This window comes from Elephantulus edwardii, unplaced genomic scaffold (genome assembly GCF_000299155.1).
Source record: "Elephantulus edwardii isolate Elephantulus edwardi_28Jun2011 unplaced genomic scaffold, EleEdw1.0 scaffold00291, whole genome shotgun sequence".
Lineage (NCBI taxonomy): Eukaryota > Metazoa > Chordata > Mammalia > Macroscelidea > Macroscelididae > Elephantulus > Elephantulus edwardii.
The window spans coordinates 2,004,627-2,030,820 of NW_006400041.1; the positions used below are offsets into that span (position 1 = coordinate 2,004,627).

Sequence of the window (26,194 nt, forward strand, 5' to 3'; positions counted from 1 at the left end):
AAAAAATAAAAAAAGAAAAAAAAATGATAAGCTGTATCATACATAATATATATATCTGTGTGTGTATGTGTATACACACACATATAAATGTAAATAAATATATATCTGAAAGAATAGTCAATTTAATAATTGTATCATGAAGGCTATTATTTTAGCTAAGGTTCTGCCTTACTTTAAAAAGCAAATATATTAAAATATTACAGAGGTTACCTTATTTCTGCTCTTAAATTCAAATATATCAACAAAGAACTATAAAGTGTGATGATTTTTATACTTAAAACAAAGAACAATATGTATGAGAAAGAGTTAAGCTCACATTACAAAATTCTCATCAATTATTTGCTAATGTACATCTGTTACAAATAGTAATGAATTATTTCCTTTCATGAATAAATAAATATGATGGTTTACAGGAAAGGTAAGTGTAGGAAGTAATATAAAATTTGGCCATAAATTGTCTAAATTTCTATATTAAGATGGTAAACTAGATTTCTTTTTCAATCAGACTTCCACCATTCCATTAGAAAAAGATGAATACTTGCCATCAAAACTAATACTTGCAACCTTGGTGTATTTACTTTCTGAAGCTTTTAATGTAATTGGTTTAAAGTGTACTGTTACAGCATCATTTTGTGGGATAGGTCGAACACTCTGCCGAGAGAAAAAAAGACAAAATATTATGTTAGTCTAATATTTCAGTAGATTGAATACTCTGCTGAGAAAAAAAAACACAAAGCTATAACCTTCTATTAGTCTATAGTTCAGTAGGTCCAACACTCTGCAGAGAGAAAATATACAGATGTAGCATGATTTTAGTCTAATAGTTCAGTTGCATGATGGTAACAAACATTTGAAAAGTTTAACTTGTAGGTTTTTTAACATGGAATCAACGAAACTGAAAAACTTATAAGCAATTCTATAAAACATCTTTATGAAACAAAATAATGACCTGGGTATAAATTATAACAAATGAATGAGTTTAAGAATCTAAACTCAAATTAGTACACTGGGGACGAGTACATAAAACATTTTAAAAAGCTGTTTCTTTTCCAAAGGAATGCCTTAATTCACACATAAGAGAAAGATCTATGATAGATCTCAACAAAACTGACAGTATTTAAGCACACAGACTTTGTAAAGCGTGAGCACGCCTTGGGAGCCCTACAACAGGAAGTATGCAGGCTCCGCCTCCTTGACCTTTCTTACTTCTCTAGGGCTCTGCTATGGGAGTCAGTTCTGCTGCTGTCAGGGGCTGAGGAGGCCGGAGGGCTGCAGAACAGTCTGGAAGTAGTTACAATGCTTTCAACTCAGAAAGGGCAAGTCCTCTATCCAAACAATTAAATATAAAATAACTGAAAAGAGTGAAAACTTACACTGTTAGAGAAAATTTAAAAAAAAAAATCATTTTAAGATGCAAAAACTAATGCCAAGTTGATACTGTTTTATGATGACCCTCTAAGATTGATTTTATAAAACATAATGCCTGAGAATGATTGTATGAAACCCAATATAAATGAAGAATAGTGTGAAACACAATGTATATGAACTTTGTGAGCAAACCAATACTTAAAAAAGATAGAAAAGAACAAGCCCGTGGTGTTTCCAAAGCTGTAAATCTTTATGGCAGCCTATTAGGTAAGGCATGTGGAAATTATTGAACAGTATCTTTAATATCACATGCAAACAAGATCCTGCTGAAGATTATCCAAAAATGACAGGAACAGCACATCAACAGAGAACTGCCAGATACGCAGGCAGGGTTTCGAAGAGGCCATGGCATTACGGACACTACAGCCAAAGTTGGATGGATCTTATCTGAAAGCAGAGAGTACCAGAGGAATGTGTATCTATGTTTCATCGACTATGCAAAGGCATTTGACTGTGTGGATCACAACAAATTATGGCTAATTTTGAGAAGAATGGGAATCCCAGAGCACTTGACTGTGCTTATGTGAAATCTATACTTGGACCAGGAAGCAGTAGTCAGAACAGAACAAGGAAACACTGTATGGTTCAACATCAGGAAAACTGTATGCCAAGGATGCATCCTGTTGACATACCTTTTCAATTTACATGTGGAACAGATCATCTTGGAGGCTGGGCTCTATGAGGAGGAGTGTGGCATCAGGATTGGAGAAAGACTCATCAAGAATCTGTGTTATGCAAATGACACAATCTTGCCTGTCAAAACGGAGGAGGACCTGAGGCATTTGTTGCAGAAAGTCAAGGACTGCAGCCTTTAATATAGATTGAAACTCAACATCAAGAAAACTAAGATTCTCACCACTGGGAGGACTGGTGGCATCATGATAGACAGTGAAGAGACTGAGAGAGCTGGACAATGACTAACGATGATAAAAGAAAAATCTATGCCTTTGAGTTGTGGGGCTGAAGAAGAGTATGGACTGTTAAGAGAACATACAGGTCCATCCTAGAAAGGGTGAAACCATGCTACTCCTTGGAAGCAAGGATTCTGAAACTCCATCTTGCATACTCTGGGCATACTGCAAGGAGAGACAAGTCCCTGAAGAAAGACATCATGCTTGGAAGGGTGGAGGGACAGAGCAAGACAGGAAGACCCTGGATGAGATGGACTGACTCAGTGACTGGGGTAATGGGGGTAGGTGTGTCAAAGACAATGAAATTGGCTCATAGTAGGGTTCAGAGCTGTTGTACACAAGGTTAAGATGAGTCACAAGTGACTTGATGGCACAAAGCAACAACAAGAAGTGGTAAGGAGCTGTGCTGTCAACCCAATGACACTAAGTCTAAATCCAATACCTGGTCTGAGAGAGAAAATGGGCAATCTCCTTGCACTGGATTTACAAACTCTGAAATCCAAATCTCTGGAAGATCAGCTATGAGTTGGTTCTGACTTGACAACACTTAACATCAACCAAAAAAATCTTTGAGAGAAGACTGCATCATCCTTCTCTCTCCAAACAGATGGTGGTGGGTTCACATTTACAACCTTGAATTAGCATACCAATGCTAGGCCTCCTCATCCAGCAGGGCTGCACTGTAAGGGATAGTTTTCACTGGTGATCCTCACAGATACAAAAAAACTTTTAAATTGGGAGTGACTGTGTAGATCTCAGTCCATTCCCTGTTGAGTGGAGTTTCACTTAAAGTGAAGACAAGAAGCTTTGTAGTGGGCCGGTATCTTCCACTTGGCTTTTTACTATACAAACATGTGGGTAAATCTTGATGAACAATAACTGTTCCATGTTTTGTTGTGTGCCATCGAGTCATCTGAGACTCACAGAGACCCTATGTACAACAGCTCTGAACCCTGTCCTGTCCTGAACCAGTCTCACTGCCTCCAACACACTTACTCCCATCATCCCAATCACTGTGTCAATCTATCTCACTGGGTTCTTCTTCTCCTGCTCTGTCCTTCCACCCTTCTAAGCATGATGTCCTTTATATTGGTTTGCTTACAAAAATTGGTTACACTGTGTTTCACATTATCCTTCATTCACACTGTGTTTCATACAATCATTCCCATTCACTATGCTTTGTAAAATTAATCACTACCTTCTGGGTTTTTGTTAAATTTCCAGGGGCAATATGAATTCCTATAAGCTCTGTCAGAATAGCAGTTAAAATGTATGTAGAAAGAGACTTACAGAATAGCAGTTACAATGTATGAATAGAATAGCCTCTTTCGTTCTGTATTTGGGATTAAAAAGTTATGCTGTTAATCCAAAGGAGAGGCAACTTTCTAATGGTATACATGCACAAGTGGTTCATAAAGTTCTCTGTCCTGACTTGGTGAATGGCATTTCAAGTCTTAAAAGTTTGTGAACAGCCATCTAAGATACAGCTATTGATCTTTATTTACCTGGGTTGAAAGAGGAAGAGAAAGAAGGGAATTAAGACTCAGAAAAGAAAGAAAAAAAATCTTTACGTTCACGGTCACCAAAGCCTGATTCACTAGAAGAAGTGGAGAGTTCAGAATGAGCAAAAAAAGAACATCAAAATGCAAATACCTAGAGAAGTCACACTTACTGGACCAGTTAAAATGACAGGAACAACTCCCCCCCCAAGACTAACTTGGAAATGAAGTAACTTCCAAAAGTTATCTTTTAGTCTAGTAAGAGATTGACTCATAAATAGACACTATCATGTGAGTATAATACTCCTATAAATAATCATCTGTGTGAGATCAAGTTGTCAACGCTTACCCTAAAACAAAGATCAGAAGGTACAGGGTAGCTAGATCAATGGAAAAACCAACGAAATGGAATGTAGACACACTGCGAAGATCACTGAACTATATATGTTACTGCTGTTGTTAGGCGCCATGGAGTACAACTCATAGCAACCTTATGACCAACAGATCTGAACCTTGCTCAATCCTGTATCATCCTCCCCATCTCTGATACTCTTGAGCCCATTTCCACAGTTACTGTGTTGAGGGTCTTCCCTCTTTCACTGACCCTCCACCTGCTCAAGCATCACGTCTCTCTCCAGAACAGGCAGCATGCCAAAAGTATATGTGACAAAGCTTCACCTTCCTTGACTCCAGGGAGCGCTCTTGTACCTTTCTTAAGACTGTTAAAGAAGAACCTAATTTTTTTTTCTCTTGAAATACAGAACTTTATTTAGAAACTGTTTAAAGCAGAAAAAAACCCTGTCAAGAAAGACCAGGTGGAAAATGAGTTCCCAATAAATTGGAATTTTAGGGCAACAAAAGTCTAAAGGGCCACAAAAGAGAAATAGCACCACTGTCATTTGAACAATGGCTAATTACTTGTATTTTTTCTTCTTTTTTTTTTGGCATTGTTAATCACTGAATCTGTTGTTTTCCTCTGAATTCCACACAGAACATGCACTACACAACAATTTTATCATAAAATACCTGTGTTTTCTACACACATTTTAGGACAAGCTAATACCAGAAACAAATCCATACAAACACATCGGGGCTGAACAATCTCAGTAGTGGGTGACACACATTTTGAAGAATTCTGCCAAACAAAGGGCTGGACAGGCCGTGGGCAAAGCATTTGAGGGAAAGTTAAGGAATGAAATTGTTTAAATATTAATAATTAAATCAGACATGGTATTGTATTTTCTGCAAAAAGAAAATGAACATTTAGTAACACGCTAACGAATTTTATCTCCAAAGAGATTAGTGCACTGGCAAAGTGTTCCGATAACAGTGGAAGGCTGTGTACAGCAGGGACCGAAGACACCCAAGCCCTGCAGATCCCAAGGTAGGGACAGCCTTCACTGTTCACTCCCATTGCCAGAGGTCCAGAAAGAACTTGCAGCATCATCATCACTCTAAGAAGAAAATGCTAAGAAGCCAACAAAGAGGAATTCCCAGTGGGCAAGGGAGTAGAGAAGGGAAAAAAAAGGTTACATGTAAACTTTAAGAAACAGTAAAATGGGACACAGCCCCCCACTTAAATCCCAGAGAAGTGGGCAAGTTCCCCAAGCAGGTGTTAAGACTGACAAACTAGACACACCATTCCCAAAATACACAATACACAAGTAGTTTGGGAAATAATTGGGAAAATCTTGAGAAAAGAAAGCTCCCTGAAAATAGGCGTTTTCTAACATCTCAGGGCTGAAACACATTCTCTATTCATGTGGGCAACAATCTCTCTTCATTTTTTTTTTTTTTAATCAAGGATGCAACTGGTCAGTGGTACCAAATGGCTTCACAGAGCAATTCTTAGAACTTTACCATTGGGCCAATGTCTCGGCCTTCAAGGATTTAAGCAGTCCTGCAAGGCTGACCAACAGCAGGTTCCAACAAAGGTTCCAAGATCGAGCCCTCCTTCCTAAACAACATCCAACACACAATATCATCTGGCATGTTACACTTTATATTTGGAAATAAGGAAGAGCATTTTAAATACTCTTAAGGCATTTATTTCTTATATGTTCTCTGCCAAGATTTCACATGAACTTCAAATTGAATTCAGTCTATTTCTCTGCTGACACCTTCTCCAGCAACCACACAGGGAGCCCATGGTCAGCCTCTTTGTTCTCTAGGTGAACCAAGTTAACATCTGTTAATACTGCTTTGCTACAAGGTCAAAGCTCCTAACTCAAACTTATGGAAAAAGGAGTGAGACTTCTGCAAAGTGCACTTTAAGAAGAGGTACTTTTTGCTTATGAAAAGAAACCAGTGAGTCCTCTAAGAATCAGAAAAGGGAGTATTTTACAGTTAAACACATGATTTGGAGTGAAGAATTCAGTTGCTCTGCTGGTCCAGGCTGTTAATACTCTTCCTGTTCTTCCTGTGGGCCGCCTTCATCAGGTATCACAAAACCTTCGTCTGTAGCATAGAGAATGTCCACAATCCTCTGCAATACGGGGTCGTTTTCCCCCTCATTCTCCTGGCAAATCAATTCAATGTTCCTTAGCTTTCCAAAGTAGAAATCTCTCTCCTTCTCCAAATCTTCAACAGTAAGCTTCAATACGTTAACCTGCTGCATCAATTCAGCTGCTTCATCATCCCCATTGCCCACACCAGGATTCTTTCTCACCACACCAGGACCAGACTCAGAAGTTACAGCAGTTCTCTGTGTTGAAATGGGCCTCTGTGGAGCTGCACTACTAGTGCCAAGAGGTTTCTTTGGTTTATTAAGTGCCGGAGCGACGAGGGAAGGAGCCACTGCAGTTTCCTGACCCTGCCTGGCAGCTACAGGGTCACAGTCTTTTCCATCATAGTTTGCATCAAAAAACTTCTTGAACCACTGAACAAACTCAAAATTGTCCTGAAATTTTCCTTTTACTAATTTATCCACCGAAATTATTTTGTCAACACCCATCCTTTTAAATCCTGCTTGTAGAATTTTGAAGTTCTGGATGTATTCATGTTCTAGCTTAGCTTGGAATTTCACTTTCTTCAAGGCAATGGAACCTGGAAACAGCATGTCCATAAACTGACAATAAGCAGCCCCTGAGCATAACTGTTCAATCTTTGTCAGATTCAACTGCAGAGACTCATTGATCCAAGCCAGCATGTCATGTCGACTTAGGTTATCACTGGTCACTGACGTGGAATACACATTCACTGCTATCTTCGGCTCTCCGCTGAACCCAGTCCAGTGCCCGCACCCAGCTCCGGTTCCGTCTTCATCTTGTTCAAACCCTAAGAACCTAATTTTTATGTAAACTTTCCCTAAGAACAAAATAAATTATTATTAAGAGAGTCAAACCACACATGTTTACCTTATAAGAAAGGTATCACTTTAATTAAGTTTCTTTACCAGGGCAAAAAAATACGTTAATATTATTAAATACAGTAAAACAACTATCATAAAATACAGTAAAATTCAGCATTCTTATATTAAATATCGATGCTTTTATTGTTATTAGGCGCTGTCAAGCCGACTAGGACCACAGATTTTGGCCAGTCCTGCACCAACCTTAGCAGCTCTGACATCCTGGGGCACGCTTTTTTTATTTTTTAAAAATTGGTTTGCATATACCATTCATATATAGTGTGTTAATTACTACTGATCCATGTCTCCTATTAAGCCCCACTGTACCTCACCTGCTCCTTCAACCCCATCTATCCACTAACTTCTGCTTCCTAGTGATTTTCTTTCCCCCTCTCCCCACCCCCATTTTAGCCCTTTTTCTTCTCTGACTCCTTTGAACAGTAATATATATGTATGTTGTTCCTATTTTCCAATTGCAGGAGCCTTATTATCCTTATGTCAGTTCATCCCAGGCTGACCTTCTCTTCCCCTGATCCTTTAGTGTTCATGGTCTACACATTCTATTTCTGCTCTTCCTATTCCACACCCCAATTCCTCAGTTCCTAAACTATTTTTACACAGGACTCCTATGCAGTATTTGTCCTTCTGTGACTGAATTGTTTCACTCAGCACAGGGACTGAACAACATCAACAAAACAAAGATTCTCACCACTGGGCCAATTGGCAGCATCATGACAGATAATTGAAGAGATTGAAATTGTTGACAGCTTCAGTTTGCTTGGCTCTACAATCAACACTCTCGGTATCGCAGCCAAGAAATTAAAAGATTAATTGCATTGGGAAAGTCTACTGTCAGAGACATCTTCAAGGCACTGAGGAGCAATGATGTCAAGTCTGGAGATTAAGGTATGTCTGATACAGGACATGGTTTTTGCAATTACTTGCTATGCATCAGAGAGCTGGACAATGACTTGGGGTGATAGAAAGAGAGTTGATGGCTTTCAGCTGTGGTGCTTGAGAAAAGTACTCAATATACAAGACTGCTAGGAGAGCAAACAAGTTCGTCCTGGTGAGAGCGAAGCCAGGCTGTTCCTTGGAGGCAAGGATTCTGAAGCTCCATCTGACATACTTTGGACATGTTGCAAGGTGGGATCAGTCCTTGGAGAGCGGTATTATGCTTGGGAGGTTGGAGGGACAGCACAGGGGAGGAAGACGCTCAATGAGATGGACTGATTCTGTCACTAGGGTAATGGGGATAGGTGTGTAAGAGACAAATAAGATTGGCAAGAGATAAAGCAGAGTTTAGGGCTGCTGTACATAGATAGGGTCGCTATGAGTAGCAAGCGACTCAATGGCACATAACAACAATAATGTCTTCTAGACTTGCCCATTTTAGGATGTTGTATTTTATAAATTCTTTGCTGTTCTTTAGTGTGGCAAAGTATTCCACTGTGTGAATGTACCACAATATCTATTTGCTTGTTAATGAGTATCTGAGTTGTTTCCATCTACCTGCAATGGTGAATAATACTGTGATGAACTATATGTACAGCCATTTGTATCTCAGCTCTGACTTCCTTAGGGCATCTAGCAGTGAATAGCTGGGTCACAAGGAATTGCTATGTTTATCTTTTTGAGGAAATGAAGACTGCCTTCCATAGTGGTTGTACATATTACAATCCCACTAGCAGTGTATGAAAGTTCCACTCTCTCCACATCCTCTCCAACACTCACTGCCTGCTGTTCTGTTAAATTTTGCTATTGTTGCCAGGGTGGTTTGTATCTCTGATTTCCAGTGATCTTGAATATTTCCTCCAATGTCTGTTGAACATCCAAACACCCTCTTTAGTGAAGAGGTTTTTCACATAATTTTCCCATTTTGTAATTGGATTAGTAGCATTTTTTCTTGTGGAGGCACAGTGCTGTCAAGACACCTGCGACTCATAGCAACACTATGTGCAATACCTCTGAACCCCACCCTATCATGAACTAATCTCACTGTATCTGACACTCCTATCTCATTAACCATCTCATCCAGGGTCTTCCTCTCCTGCACTATCCCTCCACCTTTCCAAGCATAATGTCCTTCTTCAAGGACTGGTCCCTTCTGGCCATATACCCAAACTATGCAAGATGGAATTTCAAAATCCTTGCCTCCAATGAATGATCTGGTTTTACTCTCTCCAGGACGGACCTGTTTTGTTCTCTTGACAGTCCAATACTCTCCTCCAGCACGACGACCCAAATGCATAGATTCTTTTTCTATTATCTTTGGTCATTGTCCACTCTCTGATGCATAGCAAGTAATTGTGCAAATCATGGCTTGGATCAAGCTCTAGACGGGCACTGTTGCTCTTCAGTACTCGAGAGATATCCCTGAAAGCAAATTTTCCTAATGCAACTCGTGTTTTGATTTCTGGCTGCTGGTACCAAGAATGTTGATTGTGGAGCCAAGCAAGCTGAAGCCATTAACAATCTCAGTCTCTTCACCATTATGATGATGTTACCAATTGGCCCAGTGGTGAGAATCTTAGTTTTCTTGATGTTGAGCTTCAATACATACTGAAGGCTGCAGTCCTTGACCTGTAACAAACATCTCAGGTGCTCAGTTTCAGCAAGCAAGATTGTGTCATCCTCATAACATAGGTTGTTGATGAGTGTCTCTCCAATTTTGATGCCACATTTCTCTCATACAGCCCAACCTCCCAGATGATACATTCTGCATATAAATTTAAAAGATATGGAGAGAAGATGCGTCCCTGGCATACAGTTTTTCTGATTTTGAACCATGCAGTGTTTCCTTTTCTGTTCTGACCACTGCTTCCTGGTCCAAGTATAGGTTTCATATAAGTACAATCAAGTGTTCTGAGATTTCCATTCTTCTCAGAGTTAGCCACAATTTGTTGTGATCCACAGTCAAATGCCTGTAGTATTCTGCAAATTTTAGTTATTGTTAGGTGCCATTGAAGTGCTTGTGACTCATAGCGACCCTGTGTACAAGAGCTCTGAACTCTGCCCTATCGTGAGCCAACCTTACAGTCTCTGACAAATCAACCCCCCAATACCCTACTCACTAAATCAATCCATCTCATCAAAGGTCTTCGTCTTGTATTGCCCCTCTACCCTCTCAAGAATAATGTCCCTCTCCAAGGACCAGCCCCTCCTTGCAACATGTCCAAGGTATGTCAGAAGGAGCTTCAGGATCCTTGCTTCCAAGGAGAAGCCTGGTTTTACCCTCTCCAGGACGGCCCTGTTTGTTCTCCTGCTAGTCCATGGTAAATTCAATATTCTTCCCCATCACCACAGCTCAAAGGAATCAATTCTCTTTCTATAATCCCTAGTCACGGTCCAGCTTTCTGATGCATAGAAGGTAATTGTGAAGACTATGGCCTGGATCAGGTGCACCTTAGTCTCCAGACTAATTAGTCTAGACATCATTGCTCTTCAGTACTCTGGAGAGGCTGCTGACAGCAGACTTTCCCAAAGCAATTTGTCTTTTGATTTCCTGGTTGCTGGTACCAAGAGTGTTGACTGTGGAGCCAAGCAAACTAAAGCTGTCAACAATCTCAATCTCTTCACTATGTATCATGATGTTGCCAGTCGAACCAGTGGTGAGAATCTTTGTTTTCCTGATGCTGAGCTTCAATCCATATTTAAGCCTACAGTGCTTGACCTTCTGCAGCAAGTACTTCAGGTCCTCCTCAGTTCCAGCAAGCAAGATTGTGTCATCTGTATAACCTAGGTTGTTGATGTCTTCCTGATGCCACACTCCTCCTCACAGAGAGCCCAGTCTCCTGGATAACCTGTTCTGCATATAGATTGAAAAGGTATGGAAACAGGACACACCTTTCCCAATTTTGAACCATGTAGTGTTTACCTGCTCTGTTCTGACTACTGCCTTCTGGTCCAAGTATAGGTTTTACATAAGCCCAATCAGGTTTTCTAATATTCCCATTCTTCTCAGTTAGCCACAATGCATTGTGATCCACACGGTCAAATGCCTATACAGAGTCAGTAAGACACAGATAGACATTCATTCCTTTGGTACTCTGCTTTCTGTCAAGATCTATCCAACACAAAATATAATATCCCCTAGTAAGATGGCCTCTTCTAAACCCAGCCTGCACATCTGGCAATTCTCTGTTGATGTACTATTTCAGTTGTTTTTGGTTAATTTTCAGTAGAATTTTTCTTGCATGTGATATTAATGATATTGTTCAATAATTTCCATACTCTGTCAGATCACTTTTCTTTGGAAAGGGAATATGGAACTCTTCCAGTTAGCCAGGTGGTTGTCCTCCAGATTTTCTGGGCACAACTTGGTGAGTTTATTCAGGACAGCATCTGTTTCTTGAAATATGTCATCAGAAATGTGTTGCAAACGATTTATTAGTTTGTGAGCTTTCTTTTGACCCTATTAGAAAAGTTTCTGATGTATACAAGGATTTTTTTTTGAGGGGTCTCATTTGAGGATTTTGTCCTCTTCTGGTTGTGCATTCCTGGCTATGTTTGCAGCCTATTCATCCCATAGAATAAGGCTTCTAAATTTGTTATTACTTTTTTTTCCCCTCTAATGATCTTAATGGTTTTTGTATTTAACCCTAAGTCTATGACCCACTTTTGAGTTTAACTCACTGTTATAATCACTGTGTCAATCCTTCTTATTGAGGGTTTTCTTTTCTTTCTCTGACCCTCCACTTCTCCTAGTATGATGCCTTCTGCCACCTGACAAAATGCTTAAGGTACGTGAGGTGAAGAGTCACCATCCTTGCCTCTAAGGAACACTCTTGCTGTACTTTCTCCAAGACATACTTGTTTGTTTATTTGGCAGTACATCGATATTCAATACTCTTCTCCACCAATTCAAAGACATAAATTCTTCTCCTTCTTTCTTATTTACTGTCCAACTTTGAGATGCATAGATAGTAAGTGAAAAGACCATGGCTTGGACTGGGCACATCTTAGGGTTTAAACTGACATCACTGTTCTTTGAAGCAAATTCCTCACTCCCCACCACCCCCATCACTTTGTTAAACTTTGGAGCAGTATATTTTCCCAATGCAAAGGTCTTTTGATTTCTTGACTGATTTTACCATGGGTGCTGATTGTGGACACAAATAAAATGAATTTGTGACAACTTCAATGTTTTCTCCATGTATTATGATGCTTCCTATTGGTCCAGTGGTGAGAGGGCTTTATTCCCTTGATGCTGAAGTATAATCTCAATAGCTGCACTAATAGAAAGCACATTAGTAAAATGTGTTTAATAGTAAAAGCATCCAAGTGATAGTCCGTGCTTTATACAAATAAGTGAGGACCTGAAGCGCCTGCTGCAGAGTGTCAAGGACTGCAGCCTACAATATGGATTGAGGCTCAATGTCATGAAGACAAAGATTCTCACCACTGGACCAACTGGCAGCATCAGGATGGATGGTGAAGAGATTGAGATTGTACACAGCTTTAGTTTGCTTGGCTCCACAGTCAACAGTCTTGGCACCAGCAGCCAGTAAATTAAAAGGCGCATTACGATGGGAAAGTCTGCTGTTAGGGAACTCTCCAAAGTGCTGAAGAGCAATGGTGTCTCTCTGGAGACTAAGGTGCGTCTGATACAGGCCATGGTCTTCGCAATCACTTGTTATGCATCAGAGAGTTGGACAATGACCAAGGATGATAGAAGGAGAATTGATGCCTTTGAGCTGTGGTGCTGGAGAAGAGTATTGAGAATACCATGGACTGCTAGGAAAACAAACAGATTTGTCCTGGAAAGGGTTAAACCAGGTGGCTCCTTGGAGGCAAGGATTCTGAGGCTCCATCTAACATACTCTGGACATGTTGTGAGGAGAGACAGGTCCTTGGAGAAGGACATCATGCTTGGGAGGGTGGAGGGACAGCGCAGGAGAGGAAGGCCCTCTATGAGGTGGACTGATTAGTGACTGGGATAATTGGGATGGGAGTGTCAGAGACAGTGCGATTGGCACAGGACAGAGTGGAGTTTAGGGCTGTTATACATAGGGTCACTATGAGTTGCAAGCGACTCAACGGCACATAACAACAACAACAACATCAATAAACAAAAGAAAGAACTAAATCAGTTAAAACCCATTTTCCAAGGAAACAGAATCAAAATGACATTTAAAGATAAAATTCTCCAAAATGCAATCCCAAACACAATAACAGGGTCGTTATAAAACCCAAAGCAAATCACTGCTGCTGAGTAGATGCTGATTCACAGAGACTGTGGAGAGTAGACTGCTACTATTTCTCCTGTAGAGCAGCTTACGGATTTGAACAGTTGACCTTCTGCCTAATAGTCCAACATATTACATACCACACCACCAGGGCTGCCTGGCTCACTATTGTGGCATTAAAATAAAAATATATAACCATGAACCTGTATACAGGAATATACCAAAAATATGTTTTTGTATATATATTAGAAATATATTTTTGTACTAGTTGCTTACTCAAAGGTAACTTATTCAAAGAAAAGGATCAGGGAAAAAATATGGCACATTTCCCAGGAAAGGTAGGCTGAATACATTCTAAATATAGTTCCAACCTTTTCTCATGACCTTCAGACTCAGCTAATATTTCCCTAACTCTCACAGGAAATTCAAGAGTTCCAGAATATTCTGATTATTTACAAAAGCATTTGAGCAAACAAGGAAAAGAATCTAAGTCTCAATAATAATTTAAAAAATTGATTTCTAACAAAATTCACTGAAGTACACATCAAGGAGATATCAGGAAAGTTATTAAGCCCATATGCGACAAGCCTATAATTCTTATCATCAGTAGTCAGCAAACAACACCATGCTAACATTCCTTTTAGACCTCACTCACTCACTGGAGTAAGCTGACTGCCACTGAGTGGTGCACAAGTCACAGCAATCCTCCATCTGGCTTCTGAGGCTGCAAATCTTAAAGCAGGGAGGCTGCTCCCTGCCTCCTGCAGGAGCAGCTTGGAGATTTGAATCTCAGGAGACTTTTGTTAAGCAGTGTTGATAACCTGTCCAGGTAATTTAGTAATAACTTATATATAACATTAATAGTTTAGTAAAGGCCCCTACTGGTGCAAATGGTTAGGGAGAGTGTTTTTGTGTCACACTGCGAGTCAAAAGTTTCGTAGGTCCAAATCACCAGGTGCTCTAGGGAGAAAGATGAGCAGTCTCCTCTGTTAAAGATTTATAATTTCAGAAACACTTAAAATATAATGAAACAGAAAACAAAGAATTAATTCGCCATTGTAATAGACTAACAGATATTTGTTGTAACTCTCTAAGAGCAAACTGTAAGGAAAATCACGGTGCACCAAACCATTTTCTGCCCTCCCTAAACTCATGGCAGATTCGCTTAGACACACCTCATTCCAAGCTTGTAGTATCACCCAGACATGTGGTCAAAGTCAAAGAAAATGGGAAGGAAAGTAATTATGAGCAATAAACCCATGATTTAAAAAAAGAAAGAAAGAAACACAATGGAGGGTTGCTATGAATTGGGAGGTGACTTGAAGGTAGCGGGTTGTTTTAGTTTAGGTCCCCTCCCCCCGCCCCACAAAGTTAAAGATGAGCTCTGGTGGTATAATAATAGAGAGCTGGGGCTACCCTGCTATTTCAGAAGGCCACATCTCTCTGTTAATGTGAACCTACCATCTGTTCCATAGGAGAAAAGATGGGCAATTTCCTTCAGTGTAATGTACAGCCTCTGAAAATCAGCCAGAGAGCCTGTTAAGAGTAAAGTCCAACTTGGGAGCAATGACTTTGACTTTTGACTAAACCTCAAAAGGACCCCTGGCATCAGCAGTCAAGAAATCTAAAGATGTATTGCACTGGGTAAATCTGCTGTCAAGGACCTCTCTAGAGAGGATTGATGGTCTAGCAGTAGGCAACAGTGCTATAATCCTAAAGGCACATGGTTCAAATCCACCAGATGCTCTGCAGGAGAAGGATGGACAGTCTCCTGTATGATTAACTACTTGTGAAAACTTGCTGGAGGGTTAGCTATGGGTTGGTTCCAACTCGATGGCACACAACAACAACAATAATGTCAGTTAAAAAACTAAGGGGCAAGTGGTTCGCAGTCTTTTCAGTTGTTATGCATCTGAAAGTTGGTTAGTGACTAAGGACAACAAAAGATGAATCAATGCCTTTCAACTAGGGTGTTGCAGAAGAGCACTGAATATTCCATGGACAGCTAAAAGAACAAACAGGTGTGTTTTAGAGAAAGTGTAGCCAGGTACTCCTTGGAGGCAAGTAAGGTGAAGCTTTATCTCACATATTTTAGATGTTGTCAGGAGGGGCCAGTCCTTGGAAAAGGACATAATGCTTGAAAAAGTGGAGAGTCAGGGAAAGAGAAGATGACCTTCAATGAGATGGACAGACACAGTGACTAACAATAGGCTCAAGTGTATCAGAGATGAAGAGGACCACCCAGGCTAGGACAAAGTTCAGATCTACTGTTCAAAGGATCACCATGCATCACAGTCAACTCAACAGCATCTAACAAGAACAGCAAAGATAAGCGGTTTGAACTCACCTAGGGATATGCTCAAGTTAAAGAGACAAACAGAAGATTTCAAAGAGCAGCTTGAGAAGTTGTTGTTGTTATTGTTGTTATGTGCCGTAGAGTCGTTTGCGACTCATAGCGACCCTATGACAACAGCCCTAAACCCTGCTCTATCCTGCGCCAACCGCACTGCCTCTGACACAGCCATCCCGATTACCCCAGTCACCGAGTCAATCCATATCATAGAGGGTCTTCCCCTCCTGCGCCATCCCTCCACCCTCCCAAGCATGATGTCCCTCTCCAAGGACCCGTCCCTCCTGGCAACATGTCCAAAGTATGTCAGACGAAGCCCCAGAATCCTTGCCTCCAAGGAGTAGCTTGGTTTAATCCTCTCCAAGATGAATCTGTTGTTTTCCTGGCAGTCCATGGTACATTCAGTACTCTTCTCCAGCACCACAGCTCAAAAGCATCCACTCTCCTTCCGTCCTCCCTAGTCATTGTCCAACTCTCTGATGCATAACAAGCAATTGCAAAGACTATGGCCTGTACAGGCGCACCTTAGTCTCCAGAGAGACACTGTTGCTCCTGAGTACTTTAGAGAGGTCCCTAACAGCAGACTTTCCCATCGCGATACGCTTTTTGATTTCCTGACTGCTGGTGCCAAGAGTGTTGACTGTGGAGCCGAGCAAACTGAAGCTGTGAACAATCTCAAATCTCTTCGCCATCCATCCTGATGCTGCCAATTGGTGCAGTGGTGAGAATCTTTGTCTTCTTGACATTGAGCCTCAGTCCATACTGAAGGCTGCAGTCCTTGACCCTTCGCAGCAAGTGCATGAGGTCCTCCTCAGTTTCAGCAAGCAGAGTTGTGTCATCTGCATAACGCAGATTGTTAATAGATCCTCCACCAATCCTGATGCCACAATTCTCCTCATAGAGCCCAGCCTCTCGGATAATCTGCCCTGCATACATGTTGAAAAGGTATGGAGACAGGATGCATCCCTGGCGCACACCCTTCCCAATTTTGAACCATGCAGTGTTACCCTGCTCTGTTCTGACTACTGCCTCTTGGTCCAAGTATAGGTTTTGCATTAGCACAATTAAATGTTCTGGGATTCCCATTCTTCTCAGAGTCAGCCACAGTTTGTTATGATCCACACAGTCAAATGCCTTTGCATAATCAATGAAACACAGATAGACATTCTTCTGGTATTCTCTGCTTTCAGCCAAGATCCATCTAACATCAGCAACAATATCCCTAGTACCACGACCCCTTCTAAACCCAGCCTGGACTTCCGGCAGTTCTCTGCTGATGTGCTGTTCTAATCGTTTTTGGATAATCTTCAGTAGACTCTTGCTTGCATGTGAAATCAGTGACACTGTTCTGTAGTTTCCACACTCAGTTGGGTCACCTTTCTTTGGAATGGGAACAAATATAGACAAAGTGAAATATTATAACAAAATATGCAATGAGCTAGAGTTAGAAAATAAAAAACGGCAAATTCACTCTGCATTTCTTAAGCTGAAATAAATTAATACCAAATTCAAGCCTCAAGTTGCAATACTGGAGGATGTTATGGACAAAATATTTTAAAAATTTTTTTTTATGGGCAAAATCTTGAATGATGCCGGAACCATCAGAAGAAGATGGAAGAAATACACAGAATCACTGCAGCAAAATGAATTGGATATCACCGAACTGCTTTAGGAAGTAGTAGATAATAAAGAATCTGTGGTAATGAAGTAGGAAGTTCAAGCAGTATTGAAGGCAGTGGTAAAAAAAATAAGTGACTGAGCCACCAGAGCTCCCCTTGTCAAAAAATAAGGCCCCAAGAGTTGTGGAGTATCAAGCAGTATGTGTCAACAAACAGATGCAGCCTTAGATATGTTCACTATTTTATGTGAAAAAATTTTGAAGGCAGCTATCTGGTCAACTGACTGGAGGAGATCCACATTTCTTCCCATTCCCCCAAAAGGTGATCTAAGAGAATGTGGGAATTATTGAAATTACTATCACATGCAAGTAAAATCTTGCTGAAAATGATTCAAAAGCAGCTGGAACAGGACACTGACAGGCAACTGTCAGAAATTCAAGCTGGATTCAGATGATGCCATGGCATGGGAGGTATAACTGCTGATTTCAAGTGGATCTTGGTTGAAAGCAGAGACTACCAGAAAGATATAGGGTTTTACTGACTAAGCAAAAGCAATTAGCTGTGAAGAGCATAAGAAATTATGGCTAACGTTGAGAAGAATGAGGATCCCAGAACTTGTCATTTTAGTGTTCAGGTGAAACTTTTACACAGACCCAGAAACTGTTTGTTATTCAAACCACAGCATGGTTTAAAATCAAGAAAAGTGTGTGTCAGCGTTGTATTCTTTTTCCATACCAATTTGTATGCTGCACAGATAATTCAAGAAGCTGGAGTATAAGAAGAAGAATGCAGTATCAGGATTAGAGGAAAGACCCGTTCTCAACCTGCATTATGTGGATAACACAACCTTGCTTGATAAAGATGATTTAAAACACTTACTGCAGAAGGGCAAAAATTACAACTCTCAATATGGGTTTTACAGCTCAACATCAGAAAACAAAAATTCTCACCATAGGAGATTTGCCATATCATGATAAATGGAAAAAGACTGATGTTGTCAAAGACTTTAGCTTACCTGGATCCATAATTAATTAACACCTATGGTGGACACAGAAGAATTTCATGGAACAACATATGAACAAGAGCCTGTGGTGCTGAAGGAATAAGTTCCAGCTGCTCTGAAAGAACTGGCAAAATATAAGGCCTCAGGAATTGACGGTATACCAATAGACATTTCAACAAACAGACACTGCCCTGGTTGTGCTCACCAAATTGTGCCAAGAAATCTGGAGGACAACTATTTGGCCAACTGACTGGAAGAGTTCTGTATTTGTTCCCATTCCAAAGAAAGGTGATCTGGCAGAGTATGGAAATTATCGAACAATACTGTTGATATCACTGTAAGCAAGATTCTGCTGAAGATTATACAAAAACAATTGGAACAGTACATCAACAGAGAACTGCCTGAAGTGCAGGCTGGGTTTAGAAGAGGCTAGGGATATTATAGCTCATGTCAGATGGATCATGGCTGAAGGCAGAGAGGACCAGAAGAATGTCTGTGTTTCATTGACTATGCAAAGGCCATTTGATTATATATTCACAACAAATTGTGGCTGACTCTGAGAAGAATGGGAAACCCAGAATACGTGATTGTGCTTATGTGAAATACCTACTTGGACCAAGAGGCAGTCGTCAGAACAGAGCAATGAAGCACTGCATGGTTCAAAATTGGGAGGGTGCATGCCACGGATGTGTTCTATCTTCCTATCTTTTTAATCTACATGTGGAACAGATTATCTGAGAGGCTGGGCTCTATGAGGAGATACATGGTTTCAGGATTGAAGGTGGACTCATCAATAACCTGTGTATGCAGATGACACAATCCTGATTGCTGAAACTGAGGAGGACCTGAAGCATTTGCTGCAGAAGGTCAAGGACTGCAGCCTTCAATACAGACTGAAGCTCAGCATCAAGAAAACAGATTCTCACCACTGGGATACTTATCAGCATCATGATAGATGGTGAAGAGACTGAGATTGTTTAACAGCTTCAGTTTGCTTGGCTCTACAATTAACAGTCTTGGTAGCAGCAGCCAGGAAATTAAAAGACGTACTGCAATGGGAAAGTCTGCTATCAGAGACCTCTCAAAGTACTGAAGAGCAACAATGTCAGTCTGGAGACTAAAGCACGCCTGATATAGGCCATGGTCTTTGAAGTTACTTGCCATGCATTGTAAAGCTGAACAATGACAAGGGATGATAGAAGAATGTCTTTGAGCTGTGGTGCTGGAGAAGAATATTGAATATACCATGGACTGCTAAGAGAATAAACAAGTTCGTCCTGGAGAAGGTGAAGCCAGACTTCTCCTTGAAGGCAAGGATTCTGAAGCTTCTTATGACATACTTTGGACATGGTGCAAGGCAGGATCAGTCCCTAGAGAGGGACATCATGCTTGGGAGGGTGGAAAGACAGTGCATGAGAGGAAGACCCTTGATGAGATGGACTGACTCAGTGACTAGGGTAATGGGGTTAGGTGTGTTAGATACAATAAGACTGTCACAGGACAGAGCAGGGTTTAGGGCTGTTGTACATAGGGTCACTTTGAGTCTAAGGCAATTTGATGGCATATAACAACAACAAGGTTAAAACAGTCAAGAAGTCAAAAGACACTTGTACTGGGAAAACCTGCTGCTAAGAACCTCTCCAAAGTGCTAAAGAGTAAAGAAATCAGTTTAAAGACTATGGTGTGCCTGATCCAAACCATGGTCTTTTCAGTTATGTCCTATGCTTCTTAAAGTCGGACAATGAATAATGATGACAGAAAAAGAAATGATTCGTTTGAATTTGGTGTTGGAGAAAAGTATTGACTATTCCATGGACCTCCAAAAGAGCAAGCATGCCTGTCCTGGAGGAAGTGCAGTCAGGCGTGCTCCTTGGAGGCAAGGACATAGACTTTGGTTATATTGTTAGGAGGGGCCACTCCTTGAGAAAAGACATCATGCTTCGAAAGATGTAGTGTCAGTGAAGGAGGGGAAGATCCTCATCAAGATGGACAGACACAGTGTGTGTAACGATGGGCTGGAGTATAACAGAGAGGGTGAGGGTGGCACAGGACAAGACAAGGTTGAGATCTGTGTTGACTGGGTCACTATGAGTTATAGTCAACTCGATGGCACCTAACAAAAACAGTAACAACAGTGCAGAGAGGAAGAAAAGTCCTGATGATCTGCTTCCATTAAGACTGCTGTTGTTATGTACCGTCGAGTTGGAACTGACCCACAGCTGACCCTGTAGCAGGTTTTCCGAGGCACAGGAGGAGATTGCCCACCCTTCTCCCACAGAGCTGCTGGTGGCCTCCAATTGCACACCTTAAAGACTGGAGCACAGCTTCTTGACACTAGGCCATCAGAGCTCCCTTCTGTTAAGATTACAGCTAAGAAAGACAGAAAGAACATGAGCAGTTCTACTTTGTGACAGGGAGAGACCATGAATTGGAATCAACAGCAAGTCACAACAACATTTATAAAATAATTTTCCCAGAACTGTATTATACATAACTCAATTTCAGAGGGATATGTGAATGTGGGCATCTCAACCATTAACAGGTAAGGAACTTGCCATTTGGAGTTGCTTGTGTTACTTATTCACACTTATCCATGTGGTCCTGCCTAGTCCACCCCAGAAATGTTAACTATTTATTAAATGGAGAGACCTTTCTGAAAAATGCATTGGTTTTTCATTCTGGCATGTTATATAGGGAATGCTACAACAAGAAAATTAGTTCCATGGTAGACAGACTTCCTCTCTGCTTGAAAAAGCAGAGGTCTAAGCTATCCTTTCTCAAGTAGACTGCTGTATATATTTCAAAGTAGACAGCTATTTTCTGCCTATGACCTGGCGAGTTCACATGAAGCAGCTATATAGTGATCAGATGATGTCACTCACTCACTGTTGTTGAGCTGTAACTGACTCACAGCTGATTCTCTAGTAGTTTTTTGGGAGGTTTAAACTGATTAAGAAGCGACTGCCCATCTTTCTCCATCTGAGCTGCTAGTAGATTCAAACTGTCCCATAGAGATGGCTCCTTTGGGTAAGCAGTGCAAGCCCTGACTGACTACACCACAAGTTCTCTGATGCCAGTCTTAAAATCAAGTAATAGCCTATCAGTGCACTTGGACAACAACTGAAATCCTTGCCAGAGTACTAGAGGAAGCCCTGCTTGACTCAACTAGCCTCACCTTCTCCTTTTGCTCTTCAGACTCACCAGAGTCCTGCTTTAGGTCTTATATTCTAACACTCTTCCACACTTCTTGTGGCTGCCCAATCCTAATTCTCATTTTTGAGGGATCACCTCAAACATCAGCTCTGCAGAGATCTCCATATATAAAATCCTCCCTGCTCCACTGTATCATGTATTATTCAGTTTCTTTCTTTCATAGAACTTGTTTTAATCTACAATACATTATACAATATAGTTTGTTGTCTGTCTCCTAGGAAAGTGAGCCCTATCAGGCAAAGAGCTTGGCTGGTTTTTGAGTCACAGCAGCACTCTTTAACACTTAATGGCTGGAACATTAAATATTTATTCGTGAGTAAATGTGTGAGTGAATTAATCCAGAAGTAAGGCATAAATGTAAAAATAACACAAAATATTGTCACTTGAAAGACTAAGTAGCAACTGTCCCCTACCAGGGTATTGTCAGTGTGTCATATGCAAGTTGCCAAGAGGCATCAGTCCTTGGAAAAAGCAATTTCCAGAAAGTAGAGGGTCAGTAAAAAAGAAGACACTTAACAAGATGGATTTACACAGGGACATAAACAGTTGACTCAACTATGGCACATTATGGGGATGACACAAGACAAAGAAAGGTTTCTAAATGCTGTTCACAGGGTTGCTATGAATGGCAAATAACAACAATATACGCATGCAAGACGCAAAAGCTGGAGAAAGAATAAGACAAATTCAACACACTTGAATTATAGTGCTGGAAAAGAGTACTAGATATCTCATGGACTGCAAGAAGAATGAACAAATCTGTCTTGGTAGACATATAGCTAGAATACTAAAAAAGAAGCATGGCAAAACTCGGTCTCATGACCTGAGGGGGATCAGTTCCTGGAGAAGTATATCATGTCTGGTGAAAAAGAGAGTCAGTAAAAAAGAAGATCCTCAATGAGATGAACTAAAACTTGCTGCGACAATATAGTGGGCAGAAAACCAGCAATGACTGGAGGGCCAGGTAGTATTTCATTCTGAGCAATGTCTATGAGGGCCAGGTAGTATTTTATTCTGTTGCACACAGTGAAGTGGAAACTGAATCAGACACAGTGGCACCTAACAACAATGGCATCAAAAGCACTGGGAAAGCATCCTCTCTGAGTATTGAAAGATACTTAAAACAACAAGATATGGTTGTGATGTCAAAGGTTTCTTGTTCAAACTGTCTTTCCTAGCCACTGATTAACTGTTTATTTTGTGCTGAAGTATTTCTTGTATTAAGGTGATAGGATTAGGGTGGGATACAAGCCCCATGCTGCTAGAGGATACATAACAGTCCATGAGATCTAAACGCTAGCTCTATTTTGGGGATGCCTGCTTTCCAGCTACACTACCACTAATGGTCTACAATGCTCATTTGTCTCTGCAAAACTGGCCTACATACCTACAATCACATGAGGTATTCCCCAGATAGGTCAGAGTCTCAGAGACCTTCCAGAAAACCACCAAACCCAAGGGACATAGAGGAACAAGGGAACAGGATGAAGGAGGGGTCTGCTGATTGTGGAAATCATGGAGTTATACAGCAAATCAAACATCTGGGACAATGTTAACTCTGTAATTCTTGTAACTAGCCTACTAGCAATCTTGTTGTAGTATACCGTAGAGTCAGAATCGACCCATAGCTGATCCTCCAGCAGGTTTTCAGAGGCACTTAATTGCATGGGAGGAGACTTCTCCTATGGAGCAACTGGTGGCCTCAAATTACGTGCTTTTGGGATTATAGTGCAGATTCGTGACACTAGGCCACCAGAAAGAACTACTAATGTTAGCAGAATAAATTACGAATATAATAGATATAGGTAGATAAGTTTTGAAGAGAAATATTAACCTTGAGGTTAAAATAATATAATTTATAAAGACTTTTGAGTTTTATATTTTGATAAATTATTTTTAAAATGTCTTACAATATTTCCCAAATTTTATTTGTAAACTGACACCTGCATACCTCTTCAGGTGGCTGCATTAAATAAAAAGGCAATCTACATAAAAAACTGGTATGTACCTGGAGTTTGATGATGTTGTGCATTGACGAGTTGGAACCAACCCATAACTCACCATCTGGTGAGTTTTCAGAGGCAGTTAATCACATGGGAGGAGACTGCCCATCCTTCAGGATGTATTCAAATTATTTAATGAAAAAGAACACGGATCTATTTACTTTCTTGCCATAATTAAATGGAATATTATTGTATTTTTCTTTATTCACATACAGCACATTTACACATTCTTCAGATTGTACCAAGAAATCTGGAGGACAATTACCTGGCCAATAAACTGGAAGAGATCTATATTTATTCCCATTTTTTTAAAAAAGGTGACCCAACAAAGAGTGGAAATTATCAAACAGTATCACCAACATCATAAGCAAGCAAGATCTTGCTGAAAATAATCCTGTAACAACTGGAACAGTGCATCAACAGGTATCTGCCATATGTGCATGCTAGGTTTAGAAGAGGTTGTGATACTACTGACATCATAGCCAATGTCAGATGGATCTTGGCTGAAAGTGGAGAATACCAGAAGAATGTCTATGCTTCAATGATTATGTAAAGGCATTTGACTGAAAAAAATGAGTGAAGAAGATGCCACACACTTGGATTATAGTGCTGGAAAAGATTATCATGGACTGCAGAAGAATGAACAAATCTGTCTTCGTAGATGTATAGCCAGAATACTAAAAAAGAATTGGAAAAATTTTGGCTAAGCTTGATAAGAATGGGAATATCGGGAATCTCTGAAAACTTAATTGTGCTCATACGAAATCTATACTTTAACCAGGAAGCACTAGTCAGAACAATGCACGAAAACAGGAAAGGTGTGTGCCAGGGATGCATCCTGTCTCCATAACTTTTCAACTATAGGCAGAACAGATCATTCAGGAGGCTGGACCTTATGAGGAAGAAAGTAGCATTAGGATTGGAGGAAGACTCACCAACAACCTCCTTATGAAGATGATACAACCTTGCTTACTGAAACTAAGGAGGACATGAGGCATTTGCCGCAGAAGGGCAAAGACTGTAGTCTTCAATATGGATTGAAGCTCAACATCAAGAAAACAAAGATTCTCACCACGGGGCCAATTGGCAGCTTCATGATAGACAGAGATGAGACTGAAACTGTTAACAATTTCAGCTTGCTTGGTTCCAAAATCAACACACTTGGCACAGGAACCAGGAAATCAAAACATGAACTGTACTGGGAAAATCTGCTGTCAGGAACCTTTCTACAGTACTGAAGAACAATGATGTCAGTCTGCAGACTAAGGTACACCTGACACAGGCCATGGTCTTCACAATTAATTGCTAACATCAGAAACCTGGACAATGACTAAGGATGACAGAAGAATAATCTATGCCTTTCTTTGAGTTGTGGTGCTGAACATACTGTGGACTGCAAGGAGAACAAACAGGTCTGTCTTGAAGAAGGTGAAATCAAGTTGTTCAATGGAGCCAAGGATTCTGAAGCTTTGTCTCACATAACTTTGGACACGTGACCAGGAGAGACTTGGAGAAAGACATCATGCTTGGAACGGTTCCAGGACAACATAGGAGAGGAAGACCCAGGATGAGATGGATTGACTCACTGACTAGAGAAATGGCATTAGGTCTGCTGGAGATGATGAAATTGGCTCAGGATAGGGCAGGGTTCAGAGCTATTGTAGATAAGACTGCTATGAGTCACAGGCTACTTGATGGCACAAACAACAAGAGAGATCATTACAAATTATTTTATATATAAAATGTATAACCAAAAACATCTGTCTGATCCTATTTATGTATATCAAGTAAGATCAGTTTACCTATCAAATTACTTATCAAATGCCTCAGCTTCCAAACAGAAGTGATTACAAATCTCAAGCTTGTCTAAAGTGTGCAAACTTCCATTCTGATCCTGTTCTGTGCAAAGGCATCCCAGGGACTCATATGAGTGACAGCACAGAGCAGGCAGAGCACAAAATTATGTGACATCTGAAACCGAGGCAATGGCAGAATGATCCACCAATAGTTAGTGTCTGTCTTATGGACAAATGTACTGCTAAAGAGTATTTCAGAGATACAGTGACATGAAGACATGATTTAAGATGGTTCTTTTGTCAAGGTCAGAGAGCTGATCACAAGGAAGGGAACAGCTGGGAAAGAAGGTGTAAGTCCATTAGGTACACAGGGAAAACCGGCGGGAAGAGGCCCTTGGAGACAAGGACAAGCATGCTCCTGGGCCGAAGGGAAGCCTGAAAGTGGCGCACAGGGGAAGTCACCTCAGATAACAACGAAGAGGCATCTTTCAAAGGTACACAGGGAAAACCAGTGGGAAGAGGCCCTGGGGGACAGGGACAAGCCTGCTCCTGGGCGGAAGGGAAGCCTGAAAGTGGCTGCACAGGGGGAAGTCACCTCAGATAACAACCAAGAGGCATCTTTCAAAGGAGTTCTACAGGACACGCCACCTTCCCTTGGAGACAGCACAACTAAACTTAAGAGACACTGGTCAAAAGAAAAAAAAATGTCAGCAGTCAATGTGTTTGGAATCACAGAAGCCAAGAAAGCTTAAGATACAAGCTGTCAGATCATGGGTTGGACAATGGAAGATATTTTCTGAAGGGACTTGGCAGATGTGAAGGGTTATCCTGGTGG

General features: G+C 40.8%; 2 protein-coding genes across 2 annotated transcripts in view; both read right to left on the reverse strand.

Moving 5' to 3' along the window:
- Positions 1 to 26,194, reverse strand: part of TMEM131 (transmembrane protein 131) — a 408,192-nt gene that overhangs the window by 131,193 nt on the left and 250,805 nt on the right. The window contains exon 12 of the mRNA XM_006900709.1: positions 543 to 651. Within this exon, the coding sequence (XP_006900771.1) occupies positions 543 to 651 (109 nt within the window). The remainder of the gene's footprint in view (positions 1 to 542; positions 652 to 26,194) is intronic.
- LOC102853850 (microtubule-associated protein RP/EB family member 1-like) lies at positions 6,237 to 18,369 on the reverse strand. Its single transcript, XM_006900710.1, has 2 exons — positions 18,360 to 18,369; positions 6,237 to 7,144 (listed from the first exon to the last, which is right to left on the reverse strand). Exons 1-2 carry the CDS (start codon positions 18,367 to 18,369, stop codon positions 6,237 to 6,239), a joined length of 918 nt encoding a protein of 305 aa, XP_006900772.1.